General features: G+C 31.3%; 1 protein-coding gene across 2 annotated transcripts; it reads left to right on the top strand.

Moving 5' to 3' along the window:
• Window positions 1-250: 250 nt before the first annotated feature.
• Window positions 251-15,677, top strand: LOC111050461. Of its 2 annotated transcripts, XM_039433965.1 has the most exons (12): window positions 251-738; window positions 1,539-1,720; window positions 2,790-3,184; window positions 3,543-3,708; window positions 4,349-4,538; window positions 5,417-5,674; window positions 6,288-6,401; window positions 7,002-7,124; window positions 8,021-8,168; window positions 8,790-8,938; window positions 14,870-14,992; window positions 15,404-15,677. In XM_039433965.1, exons 1-12 carry the CDS (start codon window positions 505-507, stop codon window positions 15,575-15,577), a joined length of 2,256 nt encoding a protein of 751 aa, XP_039289899.1. In that variant the 5' UTR covers window positions 251-504; the 3' UTR covers window positions 15,578-15,677. The 2 variants fall into 2 exon arrangements, with proteins under 2 accessions (XP_039289899.1, XP_039289900.1); XM_039433966.1 differs by lacking the exon at window positions 1,539-1,720.
• Window positions 15,678-18,472: the final 2,795 nt, after the last annotated feature.

Genomic DNA, 18,472 nt, shown 5'->3' with positions numbered 1-18,472 from the left:
ATAAAGGTTTTTATAATTTTTAAAGGGTTAACAAAAAAAATCTAAAATAATTGTACGTTCACTTTCAATTTATAGGATTTCAGAACTATATTTGTAGTCATTTTTCTAATTTATAGTGGTCTCAAGAAAGAATAACTTCCATATGTTTTCAAACTGGATGAACAAAGCATCTAGAAGACCGGCTTCAAAAGAATAATTATGTATATCTATCTGTCGAAATAAATTAAATAAAGCACTGAATTTGAAATCATTGTGGACGATCTATGTCTAGAGTAATGATTTACTTATTATATTTGTTCTTGAATAAATTGATGCTTTCTTCGATAGAACATTTACTTTTGCTACTATGTAGACATCAATACAGTGTAATAAACCAGATGATAATAAAAAAGCAATTTTGCTCTTATCTTGAGAGATAGGCCTACAAACAAATCTATCTATATTATTTCATTCTACAGGACTCAAAATTTAACCTCTTAAAATTTTTTGATTACAACCTGAACAATGTTTTGTTTGAGTTTTCTTGTTGCTTTTCCAAAAAAAGCAAAGCAAAAACCAACTCGAAAACCTAAGAGCTCAGGAAAACAATCAAAGCCGTCCAGTGCGCCAGATACGACTGAGCCTTCAATTTATAAGTCTTTAGAAATAGGCGTGAAAAGTACTTGTGCAATCAAATATAACTTGTTTGATGGGTTTCAATATCAATTGGATATTTGTTCGTGGGGTCTGCCTGGTAAGGTAAGCTAAGCCTAATTTTATACTTGAGAAGTTTATTTGATGTTAAACTTACAAGAGGTAGGTATAAATAAGTATAGGATTAGCCTAAGAATTATTGAGAACTGGATATTTTTATATATTATTAAAAAATACAAAAATTCCGTTATGAAATAGTATTATCAACTATGAAATGAAACAGATCATAAAATAAACTTTTTATAACAGCTATTAAGTTTACCCAAAACTAGAATATTTAATAAAACTAAGAATTGAAAATTTTAACATTCCAATATTATTTATAGAAATCATTTCTATTTTAAAGAATCATTAGTTAGTACTTTTGAATTATCAAAGACACGGCTGGTTTTGCTGTAAATATGTTATTTTAAGTTTTAATTAAGTACCGGTATGCTGTTATTGAGTTTCTTATCATCATAATAGGCCTAGACTGGTTGTGTCTTCTAAAATCAAAAGGGTATATTATAATAATTATTCTATTTTAAAAATATTGATTGAGTAATATACACACATATCAATGTAGTTCAACTGATTTAACAAAATATTTCCTAGTGTAAGAGTTGAGGTAATTTAATTTTCACTCAATCACATTAATTATCATCTTAAAGTTTGATGACGATCCAAACTATGGAATCTAATGTTAATTTGCAAAGCAGGTTGTAGCTAACTATTTTGTTGTGAAGTAGATATTTCCAATTTTCAATCTGCAGTTCATTCATCAGCTCAACTTGAATTTTCTATAACCTCTATACCGTTTCTGATGAATATTTAAGCATTGAAGCTTTTTTGAAACATTTTAATAGGTATATGCCGGAGGTAATTCCAAAGCTGTGAGGTGCTTGCAAACAGAAAAACTATCGATTGTATGCTTCTCCGTTTTTCACGCATACACACACTTGCAATTTGATCAAGATGATATCATCAAACTGCTGAATCAGTCAGTCTCGTTCAAATTTTTTGATAATAAGACTCAAATGTCTGCAGGGTGAGAATATTGAACTCATTTCACTTGTAGATATAACTTATACAGTAGATATAACTTATAGGTACAATATTGGTAGTAAAAATATAATAAAATTCCACCTTTATTATTTCAAATCTTGCTTTCATGTAGGCCTAATTCATGAAACTCTATACAATACATACAGTCCAATAGAAAATTTTTAAAATATATTCAAATGTTGAACAATATATACAATAAGAATTAGGACAGCGCATCAATGATATGTGCAATTATTGGGTTTACTGGATGGTCCAAAAACAATAATTGAACATGCTTTACTGGCCAAACAAAATCCCTCCCAAACAAAAGCCAAACAGTTCCTCTAAACCTTTGACAACGAATTTGGGAAAATCAGGATAACATTATATTATCTATATTATCAGTTAGGATATTATTTTTTAAATATATAGACTACTTTTGTTTGGTGAATTGTGTGAATTTCAAAGATAAGTGAGAAAACGCCCATACAATATCAATAAAATATCAGTGACGAATCTGAGTACGGTACTACATTATTAATTATTTCAGGCTAACGATGATGTGGAATCTCTGAGTAAACTGCTATCAATATTCTGAATAATATTTCATCATGTAGCTGCACCATGTTTACTAATAAAAATTTTTTAAAAATAATTGATATCTGATTATACAACGTATATTGAACATTCAATAACTACATACATTCATATAACTATAATACTAGTCTAGATGAACTAGGTATATATTATTGGTCGGTATAGGCTTTAGACTCTGTATTTGAATTTGTATAAGCAGGGTGCTCATTCCCCTCAAGCACAATGTCAACACCCCCCACCCAACTGAATATACAACATTTTATCTCAAGTCCCTCATGAATACGGTAAGCTATTATCGCAAAAAAGGCCTTAGTTGTTAATTAAAACAGGCACTGCTGATCTTTTTTGAACCACCACCCCCAGAATTGTTTTTTATCCCTTTCCTCCTTTGGGCACTCCAGCAAGTAGAATGAGCAATTAATACAATTAAGTAAAGTTCTGGTAGTTGAAATTTTTCAACTATCATTTTGTTTCAGTTCACAAAAGGATGCACCAAAATATTTCTACGATTCCATTGAACCAAGTGATAAAAACCTTTTTGCCACCATACACGAAGGTAAAACAGCCAATGGTCCGGACAGTATTACAAATGAAGAAAAGGTAACATTCGAGTCGCTGAGTGATGAAGCTGAATCCAGCAATATGAAAGTATTAAGTAAACTAAGAGGAAAACCATTGGGACTCCACCAGAAAAGTCTCATGGATGTGATCGGATCTCTAGAAGACAAGCTAAAAACAGAAATTAAGCAGGATGGATCGAAAAAATCAGGCAGATCAACTGCTGAGAAATCACAGGGAAAATCTACTCCAAAATCTGCTCGATCTAAGGATAATAATGCGATAAGTTTTAGTTGCACTGAGTTACTCCTTGGTAAGTAAGATCTACTTGGACGTCTAAACATTCATTATCATATTGGAGTAGATTGATTTATTTATTCATAGCACACATATAAGAACGTACCGTTAAACTCAGCAATGATGAATTGAAATAAGATGAGAAGATGAAATAAGATGATGTAGATGATATAATATTCATCACTGTAGTGAATATCACTGCGGGTATTTAAGATGTTATTGTGGGTAAATAATATGGAATTTTTGTACTCAGTAGTATGGCCATGAAGTATCTCCAACTAAATGTATTAAAAAAGTGAACAAATATGACTGATTTCATCCACCGTAAAGTCCATCATTTCATTAGATATATTTGATTAATTTATGTTTTGTAGATAAGATTATGCTTCACCACCAGAAAATAAAACCGGCAAAGCAGATTGAATTTGTGGCAGTAATAGTCAGTGCTAAAGATATAATGCTACAAGAAATAAGGGAGTCTCTTTTCCCTTTTTGCGTGGAAATCAAGCATTTGCAAAATCTCCCATCCTATGATTTGAGGTGATTGAATAGTTTTAAATATTGTACAATATTGGCCTGCTGCAAAGCAAGAGCTCATTCATTATAAAAGTCAAGTTGCTATTAGCTGAAGAAAAAGAATTTTTGGCGTGAATTGATTGATTGCTAATAAAATAGCTTACCATTACCGGTACATTTAAATGTTTGCATATGATTCAGACGTTTTCATATTGAATTTCATTAGGTACCGTACCAACCTTACCTTACAGTTCAAGGGAATTCCAGTTTCTCATAAATTATGTTATTCTAGTCATATAGGTACCTCATTTATTTTTTATTATGTATAATACGCCCTTAAGAAATTCCATACATTTTATAGAAGAATATAATGATAATTTGCAGTTTTGATGATAAAAATTTTTCAGTAGATAAGTTACTTATACTAGCTCCAATTGATTTTCATCATATAATTTAAACAGATTCGTCAATTTGTTTATTATACACTCTTCATAATATTAATCACAAATATGCTATATAGCATGCATATGTATATTTATGTACCGTATGGTATATTTGTACCGTATATGTATATTTTTTGCTGAGGATGATGCATTCGTTTGTAGAGTTTGTGATATCCTAGCAGTATGAGTTCAAATTTCCACAATAAACAATTTTTTTTCAGTCTAACTCACCTATTTTTGAAATATTCACTTGAAAATGCTTTCACCGAGGAAACCGATAGAATCGAAATCACACAAGATAATTATAAGCACCTTGAATTCAATCATTCAAAGGTGCTTTTCATTAATAGAATGGAAATCCCTTTCTCACTTTTTGTTGAAGCATTACAGACTGGACTGTTTTACATAGAGGTTAGTATCAGTTCTCTCATTATCAACAAAATTGCAAGAAATATGTTCGGTTGTTAGTTTTATTAGGTACCGCGATACCGTATCATTTGAGAAGTTTAAAACACAAGCATAAATGCATCATTGTGAACTACTGTAATTGAGATTAATTGACAGAGGATACTTTGGAGTTTCAAATCTTAAAATCAGATGAACAGCTCATGCAATAGTCCACTCATTGACTCAGCGCAAGAGCAGGGAACTCACCATAAAATATAACTGAGATATTTGTAAAATACGGTACCTACAAATGGCATGAATATTTGCAACTATTTTACAAAACTTCAGAAATCAAAAATTAGCTTGAAAAAGTCTACTGGATCCAGTGAGTTTCCTGAAATTTCATTTCCATTTATTTGAAAAACACTCCATTCCAAAAACATAATTTATTCCTATTATAAAGGTACAATGAAATAAACAATTGATTATGAAGGTATGTGAACATGTGCATTATAACATGATGTAGAGACTATTATATGAAACCTCGTCAATGTGAAACTCTATCAAATTGCATTGATGAATGAAATATGTACTATTTCAAAATATGGCTACTCGGTACTATAATCGTGAAATACCCTAATATAGTAAAATAATCTCACAGAAACACAGTTGCAGACATGATCGCAACACATGTTTGTTGATAAATTCCGAACTGCGATTTATCAACACAATAGTTTTATCTCTTAAATACCAAATATCAATGTTTGTTATACACCTTGAAAGTGCATAGTCTGGAAATAATATGGATAGAATGATTTCACAGAAGTAATTGATATCTATAGAAATACGGTACCTATTTCATTTTGGTACATTACTGTGTAGAGTCCAAATGACATTTTCAGCTCTATGGGGTAGCGACAAGTGAGCTTAAAATAAGCACAAATACGCCACAGAAAGCAATCAAAGGAGATTCGGTTCCTCCTGAAAAAAATCGCAAAAAGCAAACCAAGTCAAGTAAAGAGAAACGTTCGAAAAAAGCGAAGAAAAAGGATGTTTCAAGTAACATACTACTTGCTGTAGCGTATGTGAATCTATGTGAGATGCTAAAGAGTACATTGTGGACTGATTATAACACCCATCTAACTGCTAATCTACCATTTGTAAGTCAGGTCCACAATACCACAAACGTATTTAAAATTATTTCAATAGCTAACAGAACTCTTAAATTAATTCGAATAACAAAATACGAATGAAATGATGGTATTATTTTTGGTCTGCTCTAGAACTAAATAACTTAAAAGTTTTGAAAGGGTAATAATAAGAGCAAAACCCTCTTCAGATGAAATTATAATACAAGTAGCCTACTCTAAGCTATATAATATGTATTGGAAACGTAAGCAGTATTACCTTCATGTAAAATCCAAGAGTGGTAGAGAATGAATTTTCTGGTTCCCTGTGTAGACTGTATTATAAAAGAGTACATGTTTCCACAGCCTAGGCATACTCAAGACAGTAGAGTATAAAATGTACAGTAGATTAATATCTTATGCATGATGTTTCCCATATATTGGTTCACAATATTGATATTGATATTTCTCATTCATGGTGGACTCGGCAAATTATTTCATGCCGATTGTTTTCTCTTAAGCAAATACCAATAATTGTATGTCCTATCGATCATAGCAACTGTGTGAACTTTTTTGTGAAATAGATACGGTACAGTACTTGAATGATCTGTTATCTATAAAACTATATGCTGTGTTTTGCATTCAGGACTGTTGGTGGAATAGAAGTGAATGTCACGATGAGAAAATTCTACAAGAAGAAGGAAAAGTAGCTCCTTATTTCAAACAGAAACATCTTATGGAGTGTGGAACAATTATGAAGGTATGGATTAAAGTTTGAATTTCTCTCATCATATCATCAAAAATAACATATCTTGAGTCACAGCAAGTTTTGTGGAAAATTCCGCAGCTATAGGATCATTGAAGAAAAATATAATTTCAACAAATAATAAATTACATTATAATATTGAGATCACATGTTGGACTCATCAATATTTATTCAGTTGCATGGATGATTCAGTAAATTCAATTGGCTTTACTAAAGATCCACTGCTCCCGACAGTATGGTTGGCTCAATATTAGATTCTTTATTAAAGTCTACAAAGAGGAAAGTGGTTTTAATAATCATTAAGTAGCTTATATCTCTTTTTTGTTTCTATACACTTAGTATTCATTATATTTTCTTGTAGTCTATCACTTTCGCTCATCAGTTGACCACATATATAAAATTAGTAAATTCTGTGTTCCATAAATATTTTCATCTTCATCAATCAGAAATTCATTTTTCAAGATTCTCCTTGAATAGATACAAACATTTTATCAGTGGTGTTGACTCGAGAGTAGTTCTTTAATGGCATTCTGTAAAACATTTTTCAAATGTTTGATTTTTACCTTGCTTGATGAAACAATTTATCTTTCCCAGATCAGACTGAGGAATGGAGATTTGATACAACCTCCACTCTTGGCTAACATTCTATCTCAAAGAGAAATTTTGAGCCGCTTGATAATAGTTTTCCATGAAAATGATACGAACGACGTTATCTGGGTATGAAAAAAATACGAATAATCATTTTCAATGAAACTATTATAATATTGGTTTCATTAACATTGTGGTATCTTAGTGTGTTTGTCTTCTCGGTCTCAAAATTTTATAGTTTTTTCAAAGTTTGGAATTTTCCAATGAATTGTGATTGATTCAATTTAATTTAAAATGATTTTTGTGTGTTTTGAATTGTGAATTGAGTGTGTAATTAATGACTGTCAAGTGACACATAACCTGGCTACAGTTTTGGACTGTTGTATAAATTAGAATTGGAACCGTTTTGGGCTTATAAGCCTGTGGTACTTTTCTGTAAGTTGTGTAATTTTGAATGATTGAACATTTTTTAAAAATTATTTGAAAAAGTTCAAATATTACAAACAGTGAAACACGAGGCAGAAACGTAAAAAGAACCACATCAATACATCCCAAAACTGTTTAGATTACATGAAAACTTCAAGGTTGAAATATATTCGTGATCTTAATAACGTTCAAATTTCTTCTTGAAAAATTCACTTTCAATAAACCTTTTCGTTCTCAAACCTCTAGAACTAGTTGAATAACAAATAATATAAGACATGAAAAATCTATTTGTCCAAAAAGTGATATACATGCATTATTATGATTATTATTTTACTTAGATTATCAATTAAGATTGTAATTTTCTTGATAAAAGCTCTCTGAAAAATATATGACTGATTTTTCAAAAAAATAACACAAATACAAGGTAATTGAGTCTGTAGAGTGGATATTGATGTTGTGGTACTTTTTCATGATTGGAGAGACTTGATATTATTGACAAAAATTGGAATATTGATAAAATCCTTAGTCTTTTCAATTACAAATACGAGAATTTGTAAATACATATTTCTGAATATGAAATTATTTTTCCAACTTCTTAGGATACTCTGAACATAAACAGTACATCAATTGATAACCAAGAATTTATAAAACCAAGAATCACTCCTGACTCTCTAATATCGATTGCCAAAGATCTGTATTCATATTCAGTGTCCAGTGAAGAAATGAACGAGATAAATTACATAAGTGGTGAGCCAATCCATGAGAAAATATTTCTTTCTACAGAAAGATCATAATTTGCTATTTTGATTGTGATAGTATTGGTATTTGACTTTATACTATTCATTCATACTGGTATCACTTATCACTGGTTATTAGATAAAATTATCAAATTAGATTTTTCAAAAGATCAGATTATAGATTTATAACATTGTTTTGAATATACTGTATACTGTAATTCCTCAGATCACTATGTGAAATAGTTTACAGATTCATCAGTACAATGTTGATTCTATCGAGATAGGTAATGATTCTATATAATTTATCTTTTATTATTTTACTTAGAAATAAAGTATAGGCCTAGTCTAATGCTAAAATCATCTCAATTATCATTGAGTCATTGACTCAATCATTTGTCAGTGATTATTTTGTCAATAAATCATTGAATCATCCACATAATTTTACACATATATTTTGCTCCATCAAGAAATTGTCTCAAAAAATATTGTGAAATTTGTAAGTAATATTATATTGCATAGCATCAAAAGAGTAAAACGCAATGAAATCCTTCCTTTGAGATACGGTAAGCATTCCGAAATTAGTTATTATTCAATCACTTTCATTGCTGAAATATTATCACTATTGCACCAGGGTTCCTAATTGATACACTGGAGAAGAAGTTTCTCATGGTTGAGGGATTGGCCAACTTCAAATTTTTTAAAATACTTGGAATTGTTTCAAGGTTGAAATACAATAAAAAAGTCAAGATATTTTTCAATAGCAGTTTTATTTTCACAGAGGTAAGTTAGAAAAATACTCCACATTGATTGAAAGAGAGTAGCCTACATTATTATCCCTCAGTAGTATGTCTTTTTTAGTAATTACTTTCTATAGAAATATAATGTCTAACAAGATACATTATAAGATATCTTTCTTCAAATACAGTATATAATAATTGTAAAGTTATTTTTCAATTGATTTGATTTGATGAGATTCACTTCCCTATATATTCCTGTATATGTTTCTGTTGTTGTATATGTTTCTGTATATATTTCTATTGATTTTGATTAATTGTTAAGGTTTGGTGAATGTATAGGCCCAAGTTGATGTGGATTAGTGATAGTGGTGATTTTTTGCTGTTGTTTGAGGTGCTTATCTAGTTTTTGGTAGAAGAAAAATTCTCAACATTCTACAGATAAATAGCTTAAGGTTCGCTTACTCCTCTTTCAATCACTTGATGCTTGTATAAAATGAAGAATAGAGACTTTTAGTTTGCAAGGCTACCTATATAGCATCACTATATATACAGAGTGGGTGAAAAGTCGAGAGACCGGCTTAATATCTCATACACAAAGGCAATTTGATGGTGAGTGTGATTGGGGATCCTACCCAAATTGAAAATACTACTTTATTATGACTTTGAAAATCTGGTCCGCCATATTGGATCCGCCTTTTTGGATGAAATTTTATTTTTCAAATAGGAAGGTGGTCATGGGATACATGATTTCAATACGGAATTTCAAGAAAAAATGAATGGCGAAATCCTCACATCGGTATCTCGAACCGTTTCGAAGATATTAATATTATTAATCAATACCATGCAAATCAGAAATTAAATATATAAGTGGTATTGATTTTTTTTTCAAATCAAATAATTTATTTGCCATACAATAAATACATATTCAAAACATAATAAAAAAAATACATAATTTTATAATCAAAAGTATAAAATAAAAATTAAGCATAAATAATACCAAAATCATAATAAGATACTTTTCAATGGTAATTTGGCATCACCAGCAAAAGGAATTAAGCCTTGCCCGCTGGTGAGAGTAATACTGATTAATACACTGATTAATAATACTGTATCTTGAAACGGTTCGAGATACCGATGTGCGGTTTTCGCCATTCATTTTGTCTTGAAATTCCGTATTGAAATCATGTATCCCATGACCACCGTCTTATTTAAAAAAAAAATTGCATCCAAAATGACGGATCCAAGATAGCGGACCAAATTTTTAAATTCATGGTAAATAAGTATTTTCAATTCCAGTAGGATCACCAATCACACTCTTCTTGAAATCACATTTGTGTATGAGATACTAAGCCGTTCTCATACTTTCTTCTTCCCTTACTGCTTTGAATAGTATTGATTAATAATGTGAATATCTTCGAAACGGTTTGAGATGTCGATATGCGGATTTCGCCTAAATTTTTTCTTGAAATTCTGTATCGAAATCATACATCGCATGACCACCTTCCTATTTAAAAAAATAAAGTTACATTCAAAATGACGGATCCAAGATGGCGGACCAGATTTTCAAATTCATAGTAAAGTAGTATTTTCAATTTGGGTAGGATCCCCAATCACACTCACCATCAAGTTGCCTTTGTGTATGAGATATTAAGCCGGTCTCGGACTTTTCACCCACTCTGTATATAGGCCTACACTCTATAAATACACGAATTTAAAGTAAAAAATTATAAGTTAAAATAAAAGACAAATTATATTTTTATTTAATTCACTCATTTTAAACAAACTTATTAATTAAAATCATGATTGTTGTTGGTTGAAATGTCTTTGACCGAGTGTTTTATGTAATGATATGATATAATATTATAAAAGGCTAAGCCCAGACAGACTGAAATCACACCACAGCCCAAACTACTGAGCCTAAAAACTTGAAATTTTGCACGATTGTTTATGGTAGCCTGAAAACATCCACTAAGAAAGGATATTCAGAAATTTGCCCCCCTGAGGGAGCTGGGGCCCCCCCAAAATTTTGTACTTTTTAACCGCTCATTGCACAGCAAAGTCAAGAGGAACTTTTTTGTTCAGCTACGAAAAAAAATTAGATCTATGCAGAAAAATTTCGATCAGGAGCACAGGGGGGTCCAGGAGAGGGAATTTTTCGAAAATTTTGATGTAAAATCACACTACAGCTCAAACTAATTGTCCTACAGACTTGAAACTTTGCACAAATATTCTTCAAACATACTAGACGCGCACTAAGAACGTATTTTGAGATATTTTGCCTCTAAGGGTTTCAAAGGATGAAAAAGGATCCTATGAAGTAAGGTTATGAACATGGTAAGGTGAGTGCCATATGGAAATGAGATAATTTATTTATTGACATGTGATATTCTAACATATGTTGTAATCATTAGAAAAACAAAATAATATTATAGAAATTCAAAAAAGAACATCTGTTCTATAATTGCTTTCTACCTGATTCCACTTTACCTCAATAATATTGTTCTGATAATTGATATGCTTATAATATTATTATTATCGATATAATAAAAGTATTGTTTTGATAATTAATTATTATCATTAATATAATAATAGTATTGTTTTGGTAATCAATAAATATTTTTATTTTCACAAACTCTGTATAATTTATAATGGTGAATGTGAAACAGCTGCATCAAAGAAATTATCTCAAAAACATATGTTTAGAAAAACCATCGTTTTGAACTTCGTTTTCCTGATGCAATGTATTAGCCTACACGTGGCATGTAGGTATTATTAATTTTTCAGCTAGAACAGTTTTTTGAGACTGCTAAATAAATGTCTACAGTTTTATCAATGCTGTATCAGCAATATGAAAACGCATGCAGTTAATATGTCTTTAAATAAAGGTGTTGATATCTACATGATAATATTCTCTACCATTTTTATTTAATTAAAATTTCAAAATTATTCGAGCCTTGATAGAATGATTGACTCACTGTACAGTCAGTCGAAAATTTTAATATTGAAATGAGGGGTATTTTGGCAAGATGAACAAAAAAGTAAGGTCCTATGCACCTTTTTGATATTATTTCTTCAAATGAAAAATGAGTTTTGTGGGTTGTCAAAACTCCCCCTGAAAGAGAATTTTATCCTATCTTTTAGTAAAATAACAATGATTTCTGCATTGAATAACATCTATCTTGCCAACAAGAATCGAACTCTTTGTGAATTTAGATATGACCTACACTTTAGATTTATATAATTCTATTAATAAATTCATGGAAATTGAAGAACTTTTTCCAGTTAGTTGATGAAATTGATTATCAATAGAGAAAATGATTATAATTTTATCAATACAGAATTAGTTGAATGAATTGTCTATGTACTGAGTTCTTGGTCAACAATAATTCAATATTGATATTTATCCAATCATTATTTTTCTCAGAAGTTATTTCATTTGAATTAGAAAATATTTATAAGCTCCTATCAATTTATCAATCGTAACAATGAATTCTTCAAAACATGAATTTAATCAAATAAAAAATTGCCGATACTTCTGTATTCATGTTCGCATGTTTTCCACTTATGATGGATAGCAAAAATATTGTGGAGCGAACTGCACGGCGAATTGTAATCATATGTCTGTAAAATGGATAAATAAATAATTATTATTAGCCCCCCTATTAAAATTTCTGTTCAGAAACCATCCCCAATATTCACACAACATATTCTCAAAGTCTCATGCCGTTATGTCAAGAAGTTTTCAAGTCTACAGGGAACAAACAAACACACAAACAGACATTCATTTTTTTACTTTCCTTGCCCTATTACCATAGGTAAGGAAAGTATTGCTTTCCAAAAAAAGTTAAGGTACACTAATTTCATGTTTTCTATACGTTTCAAGGTCCCCTGAGTCCAAAAAAATGATTTTTGGGTGTTGGTCTGTGTGTGTGTATGTGTGTGTGTGTGTATGTGTGTATGTCTGTGAACACGATAACTCCATTCCTAATTAACCGATTGACTTGAAATTTTAAACTTAAGGATCTTATACCATGAGGATCCGACAATAAGGAATTCAATAAAATCCAATTCAAGATGGCGGAAAAAATGGCGGATAATTACTAAAAAACCATGTTTTTCACGTTTTTCTCGAAAACGGCTCTAACGATTTCCTTCAAATTTATATCATGGATAGCTATCTATAAGCCCTATCAAATGACATGAGTCTCATTTCTGAGAAAATTTCAGGAGCTCCGTAATATTCTTCTGAAAAATGGCCAATAATGACTAAAAATCCATGTTTTTCACGGTTTTCTCGAAAACGGCTCCAACGATTCCCTTCAAATTTATACCATGGATAGCTATTTATAAGCCCTATCAACTGGCATGAGTCTCATTCCTGGGAAAAAATCAGGAGCTCCGTAATATTCTTGAGAAAAATGGCGGATAATGACTAAAAATCCATGTTTTTCACAGTTTTCTCGAAAACGGCTCTAACGATTTTCTTCAAATTCATACCATGAATAGATATTTATAAGCACTATCAACTGGCATGAGTCTCATTTCTGGGAAAATTCCATGAGCTCCGTAATATTCTTGAGAAAAATGGCGGATAATGACTAAAAACCATGTTTTTCACGGTTTTCTCGAAAACGGCTTTAACGATTTTCTTCAAATTTAAACCATGGATAGCTATTCATAAGCCCTATCAAATGACATGAGTTTTTTTCCTGGGAAAATTGCAGGAGCTCCGTAATATTCTCGAGAAAAATGGTGGATAATTACTAAAAAAACATGTTTTTCACGTTTTTCTCAAAAATAACTTGACCGATTCTTTTCAAATTCATACCCTGTATAGTTATTTATCAGCTCTATCAACTGGCATGAGTCTCCTTCCTGGGAAAACAATGGGGGTCCACCCCATCCTTGGGAAATGGACTTAGTAACCTCCTTCTCGTGCATGAGGTAGGTAGGTAGCGCCAGTTCATAAAAAGAACACATAGTCGAGATATTTCATCTGTAACAGCTGTTTTGACGACTTTAAAAAAATGACGACTAAAAAAATCATCGAATTTCACAATTATTCACACAAAGAAAAAGTACTTTGAAAACAATGATATATTTATATACATATACAGAAGTCTGATCGTAGTTTCAAATATGAGCAAGGAAAGTTGTGTGAGTGTACCACACCATATTTTTATAAATAGATTTCCATTCGGCTCAAACAAAAGCCTCTCTAAATGAAGGTAGAATGATAAGGATTCAGTTCTGTTGTTTTAACATTTTTCAAATCACTTTTCAAAAAGTTCATGTAGTACCTACTATTGTGTTTGAGACACTTCTGGCGCTATCATAGTTTCACCACTATTCTGTTCCACAGTCCTATCTCTTGCAGTCGTTAACTACATCTATAATAATTATATAAAGTAAAGAGCTGGCTTATGCACGTACGGGATAGGAAAATTATGTTTGACGCATCATCACGTTTGAACTACTGGACTAATTAACTTGAAATTTTGCTTATAGATTCTTAATTAACCAAGGATGGTTATAGGCCTATTCTCAATTCTTCAAAATTTCATTACCTCAAGTTTTCATTTTGTCAAGTTTTAAAATAGATCCTTGCGAAGCACGGGTTCTTGCTAGTGATATAATATAATGAGCTATTAAATACTGAAGCATCCCTTATAACTAGTTCTAAACCATATGTTCCAAGCATGAAACAATGGTCATCAAACCGCATTATATTTTTTCAAATTCATTTTGTAAGCCAGCTGTCATTATTTTAAAACTGCAATAACTTGAGAAAATTAAATTTAAATAATTCGATAAAATTGAAACTACAGTAATAAATTTGTGGTCATCAAACCACATTATATTCTTACAAACTTATTTGTAAGCCATTTATCATTATTTCAAACTGCAATAACTTGAGAAAATTATTTAGGACACATTCTTAATGCTGATCCTGTGGATGATTTTGTGATTTCAGAGACTCTATCCAGACCCTCATCAAAGATTTACGCATGTGATAAAACTAAGAAAGCCCTTGTCCTCTGTGATGCGATTGCCATACAGTGAATTGAAACGAAAGCTATCTTCATCAGTCCTTAAGGTTCGAATCATTTCTGGAAATTTTAAATACCAGTGATATCAACCTCAAACTCAGTAATAATAATTTGTTATTGAATTGAGTGTTATACGGTAGTGAATTTAATTTGAAATCATTTACAGTATTTATCATCAAATAACTATCACTGTTTTACTTCAAAAGCGAATCCCCATGGGAGTTAAAACTGAATAAATGAATAGTGAGGTTGTCTACATTAATTTATTTCATGTTGTTTATTGCATTTATTGCATAAGTTTGAAGCTTTACAAAATTACAATCAATATTGTTACATAATCATTACTGACAGTAGCCTATTGCAGATTCGTATTTTTCCAAGTCGAATATTATTCCATGATTCAATTCAATCATTCTAGAATAACTTTGATTAAGTGATACTGTATATTCTTTTTCCAGGCAATGACAAAGTTGACGAAAATGGTGAATTGCTACACGATTCATGAAGTATGTGTTCAAAGACTTTTTCCGTCGCCAGACGAGATCTCAGCAATGGAGATAGAACTGGGAATTCAGTTTCCAAAAGATAATTTTGCTCTGCCCATAATCCAAAGAACGGATTTCATTGATTAATTCTCGATAATGTTTGGCTTGATTACGCTAATAATATTTTAAAGATGTTTGGCTTGTTAAGGTATTGCATCTTGTGTATAAATTCGTCCGATGCGCCTTACATTTCTTAAATTTCCTATTGCTCCTTACATTGAACCTACAATTCTTCATTCATAATTTTCAAATCCATAGGAATTGATAATTGAAAAAATAATAAATTGCTTATTATGTAGAATACCTGTTCTTACTTTGGAACTCCATAAAAGGGAAAAGCTTGTACTGTAGATTGTTTAGATAAATTTCCATTCACTTTGAAAATTAAATTGATAAGCAATAACTTTGAATTTCCTATAAAACAATTAAAAAAACAAAGTATCCTCTTTTTAAAGGACTGAAGCTGGGGTCACTTTTTAAAGGGTACTTTGTTTTTGAATTCTTATATAAATACGAGTAGCCCTAGACAAGAAAGTTAGCTTTGATATTCTTCTATGATTCATCACTCGAATAATAATTAGACTACTCCCAGATTCTGGCTCTTTATATTTCTAATCAAAAAATTGAAGACAAATTGGAATTCAATAAACAAGCAGAATATAGAAGTTTAATGAGTCGAAGTACAACATTTCTTAAAATACAGATACTATTCTAATCAATCACAATATCCTATTCAAATACATCAACACTCTTATTATTTCTTGATTTATTGAATTAGTCTGTATACAATATGAAGATACCACATATAAATGGTGGGAATTTGAGAAAATAGACCAAGAAGCATGCATAGTATATTTTTACATGACTAGAAAATCTATAAACCTATTCTAGTTATGACAATAATTGGTGGTTTATTCGAGTTATGGAATAAATAATGATTGAATAGAAAATGGATTTGTAAGCTATTATCACTATGCCTATCATCTGAAACTTCGTAGCCTAAGGACCGAATTCACCAAAACGAAAACTTGGTCTGAGCATCAGTTGGTTCTAAATGAACAAAAAATCATATTACAAAACCAATTCAAAATCATCTGACTTAGATATAACTGCCGCTCAAACCTGGTTTTAGTTTTTGGTGGATTTGGGCCTAAGACACTTGTGAAATTGGCCAACCCTAAGGAAAATACACTCTTGGAAATATATGTATTATATATTTCCCAACAGATATTTTTTCAGAATCATAATCTTCATTTTCCAATTCTTATAATCCAATATTCTAAAGGAAGCATAATCTCAGTTTACATGATAACAAAGTGAGATGCGTACCAGAAGAAGAGAGAGTTATGAGGAAATGAAATTAATAAGAGAATGAATCATGTGATATTTGGAAGAAATAGGAAGAATTTACGAAAAAATCAAAGAAAGTATACGAAAAATAGAAATAAGAGAATATTGATAGATGAACTGATGAGATGAGGATGCGAATACAGAAACGAGGAAGTAAAGTAGACTGTAGTGACTAAACGAGAAAAGAAGAAAATACAGAAGCTGGTATACGGTAGCTCAATTTGAGCTAACGTACGACCTTATTCCAGGTCGTTTTTCAAGAAATGGATATAGGATAAAAACAAAAGTACAATCGTTCATATTGATACAGAAATATCAGGAGAGAAGTTGAGAATAAAGAAGGTCACGTGTTGTCGAGTGTTGAAGAGATTCAACACATCACTTGTAAGGCGGGATGCACACCGGAGAAACGCATTTCGTGAAGCCCTCTTTCATGAAACTTGCTTCATGCAAACCGTTTCACTCGCGCATGCATACAAAAGAAACGTTCCCTGCTTGATCTTATCAGTCGATTGCGAGCAACTTTCGTTTCACGTTTCCTGAAACTTTTTTCACGAAACGCGTTTCTCCGGTGTGCATTCCGCCTAAAACATTATTTTTATTGAGAAAAATTGGAACATGAGAAAAGTGAAGTTTCAGATGTGGATCAGATGGAGAGAGAATTGTTATGGTTTTCAAGAGTAGAAAGAAGTACAAGAAGTAGAAGAGTAGTAAGAAGTGGTGACGTGAATTTGGATAGACATGTGAAGATTTTGGAGAACAGTAGTTCTCCATCATAACATAAATCCATATGGATGGAGAAAAAAACCTAATCGAGAGATTCTGGAGGGTAGAAATAGGAGAAAGATAGAAATAGTGGAGAAAGATTGCTTTTGGGGGAATCAAGAATCTAATCATAAAGGAATTGCTCAAGACCACTGAGGTTATTAATAATTTTTGGAAAGATAGACAAATATTGAGTGATCTTGCTGGCTCAGAGATGTGTCAGAGTTTTCAGGTCGCACAATAGTTTTAGAATGAAAAAGATGGAATGATGGAGAGAAGCAAGTCAGAGAGAAGACCTTACAGTTGAAGAGGGAACGATGAGGCAAAGAGGATGGGGGAAAGAAGAACACGAGAAAATGGTAGAAAGTGGTTGGAAAGAGGAAGAGACAAATAAATACTTGGAAACAGTGAAAATTAAGGTTCAAAGAGGAATGAATTTTTTCTTGAAATTCAAGGTAATAGAAGGTGAGTGATACTGGAAATACTTTTCGTGGATTATAAGAAATAGGCTCGGTTGCACAAAAGTCGGTTAAGTTTTAATCTTGATTATTCCCACGAGAACCAATCAGAGGAGGTATTTTCGAAAAGAAAGCTTCTCTGATTGGATCTCGAGAAATTGATCACGATTAATATTTAACCAGCTTTTGTACAACCGGCACATTAGTCTGATGTTAAGAACTGGAATAAAAATATCATAGAGTTTTAGAGTGAAAAATAAGTTTAATACAATATATTTCGGTAGATATTCCAGCAAGGTAGAGTAAAAAATGAGACAAGAGTAGACAAATAAGATACGGCCTATGAAGAAATGCATAGAAATGTACAGAATGAAAGAAGGCAACAAGCAATTACTATTGAGATATTAAT

The sequence above is a fragment of the Nilaparvata lugens genome, chromosome 8 (genome assembly GCF_014356525.2).
Source record: "Nilaparvata lugens isolate BPH chromosome 8, ASM1435652v1, whole genome shotgun sequence".
Taxonomy (NCBI): domain Eukaryota; kingdom Metazoa; phylum Arthropoda; class Insecta; order Hemiptera; family Delphacidae; genus Nilaparvata; species Nilaparvata lugens.
This window is presented reverse-complemented; position numbering and strand designations above follow the sequence as displayed.

What these genes read in the sequence shown, in the direction of transcription:
- LOC111050461 (XM_039433965.1), top strand. Translation starts at nt 505, where the DNA reads ATGTTTTGTTTGAGTTTTCTTGTTGCTTTTCCAAAAAAAGCAAAGCAA. An exon ending in CTGGACTGTTTTACATAGAG is followed by an intron (nt 4,539 to 5,416) that starts GTTAGTATCAGT and finishes TGACATTTTCAG; the next exon opens with CTCTATGGGGTAGCGACAAG. An exon ending in ATACGAACGACGTTATCTGG is followed by an intron (nt 7,125 to 8,020) that starts GTATGAAAAAAA and finishes CCAACTTCTTAG; the next exon opens with GATACTCTGAACATAAACAG.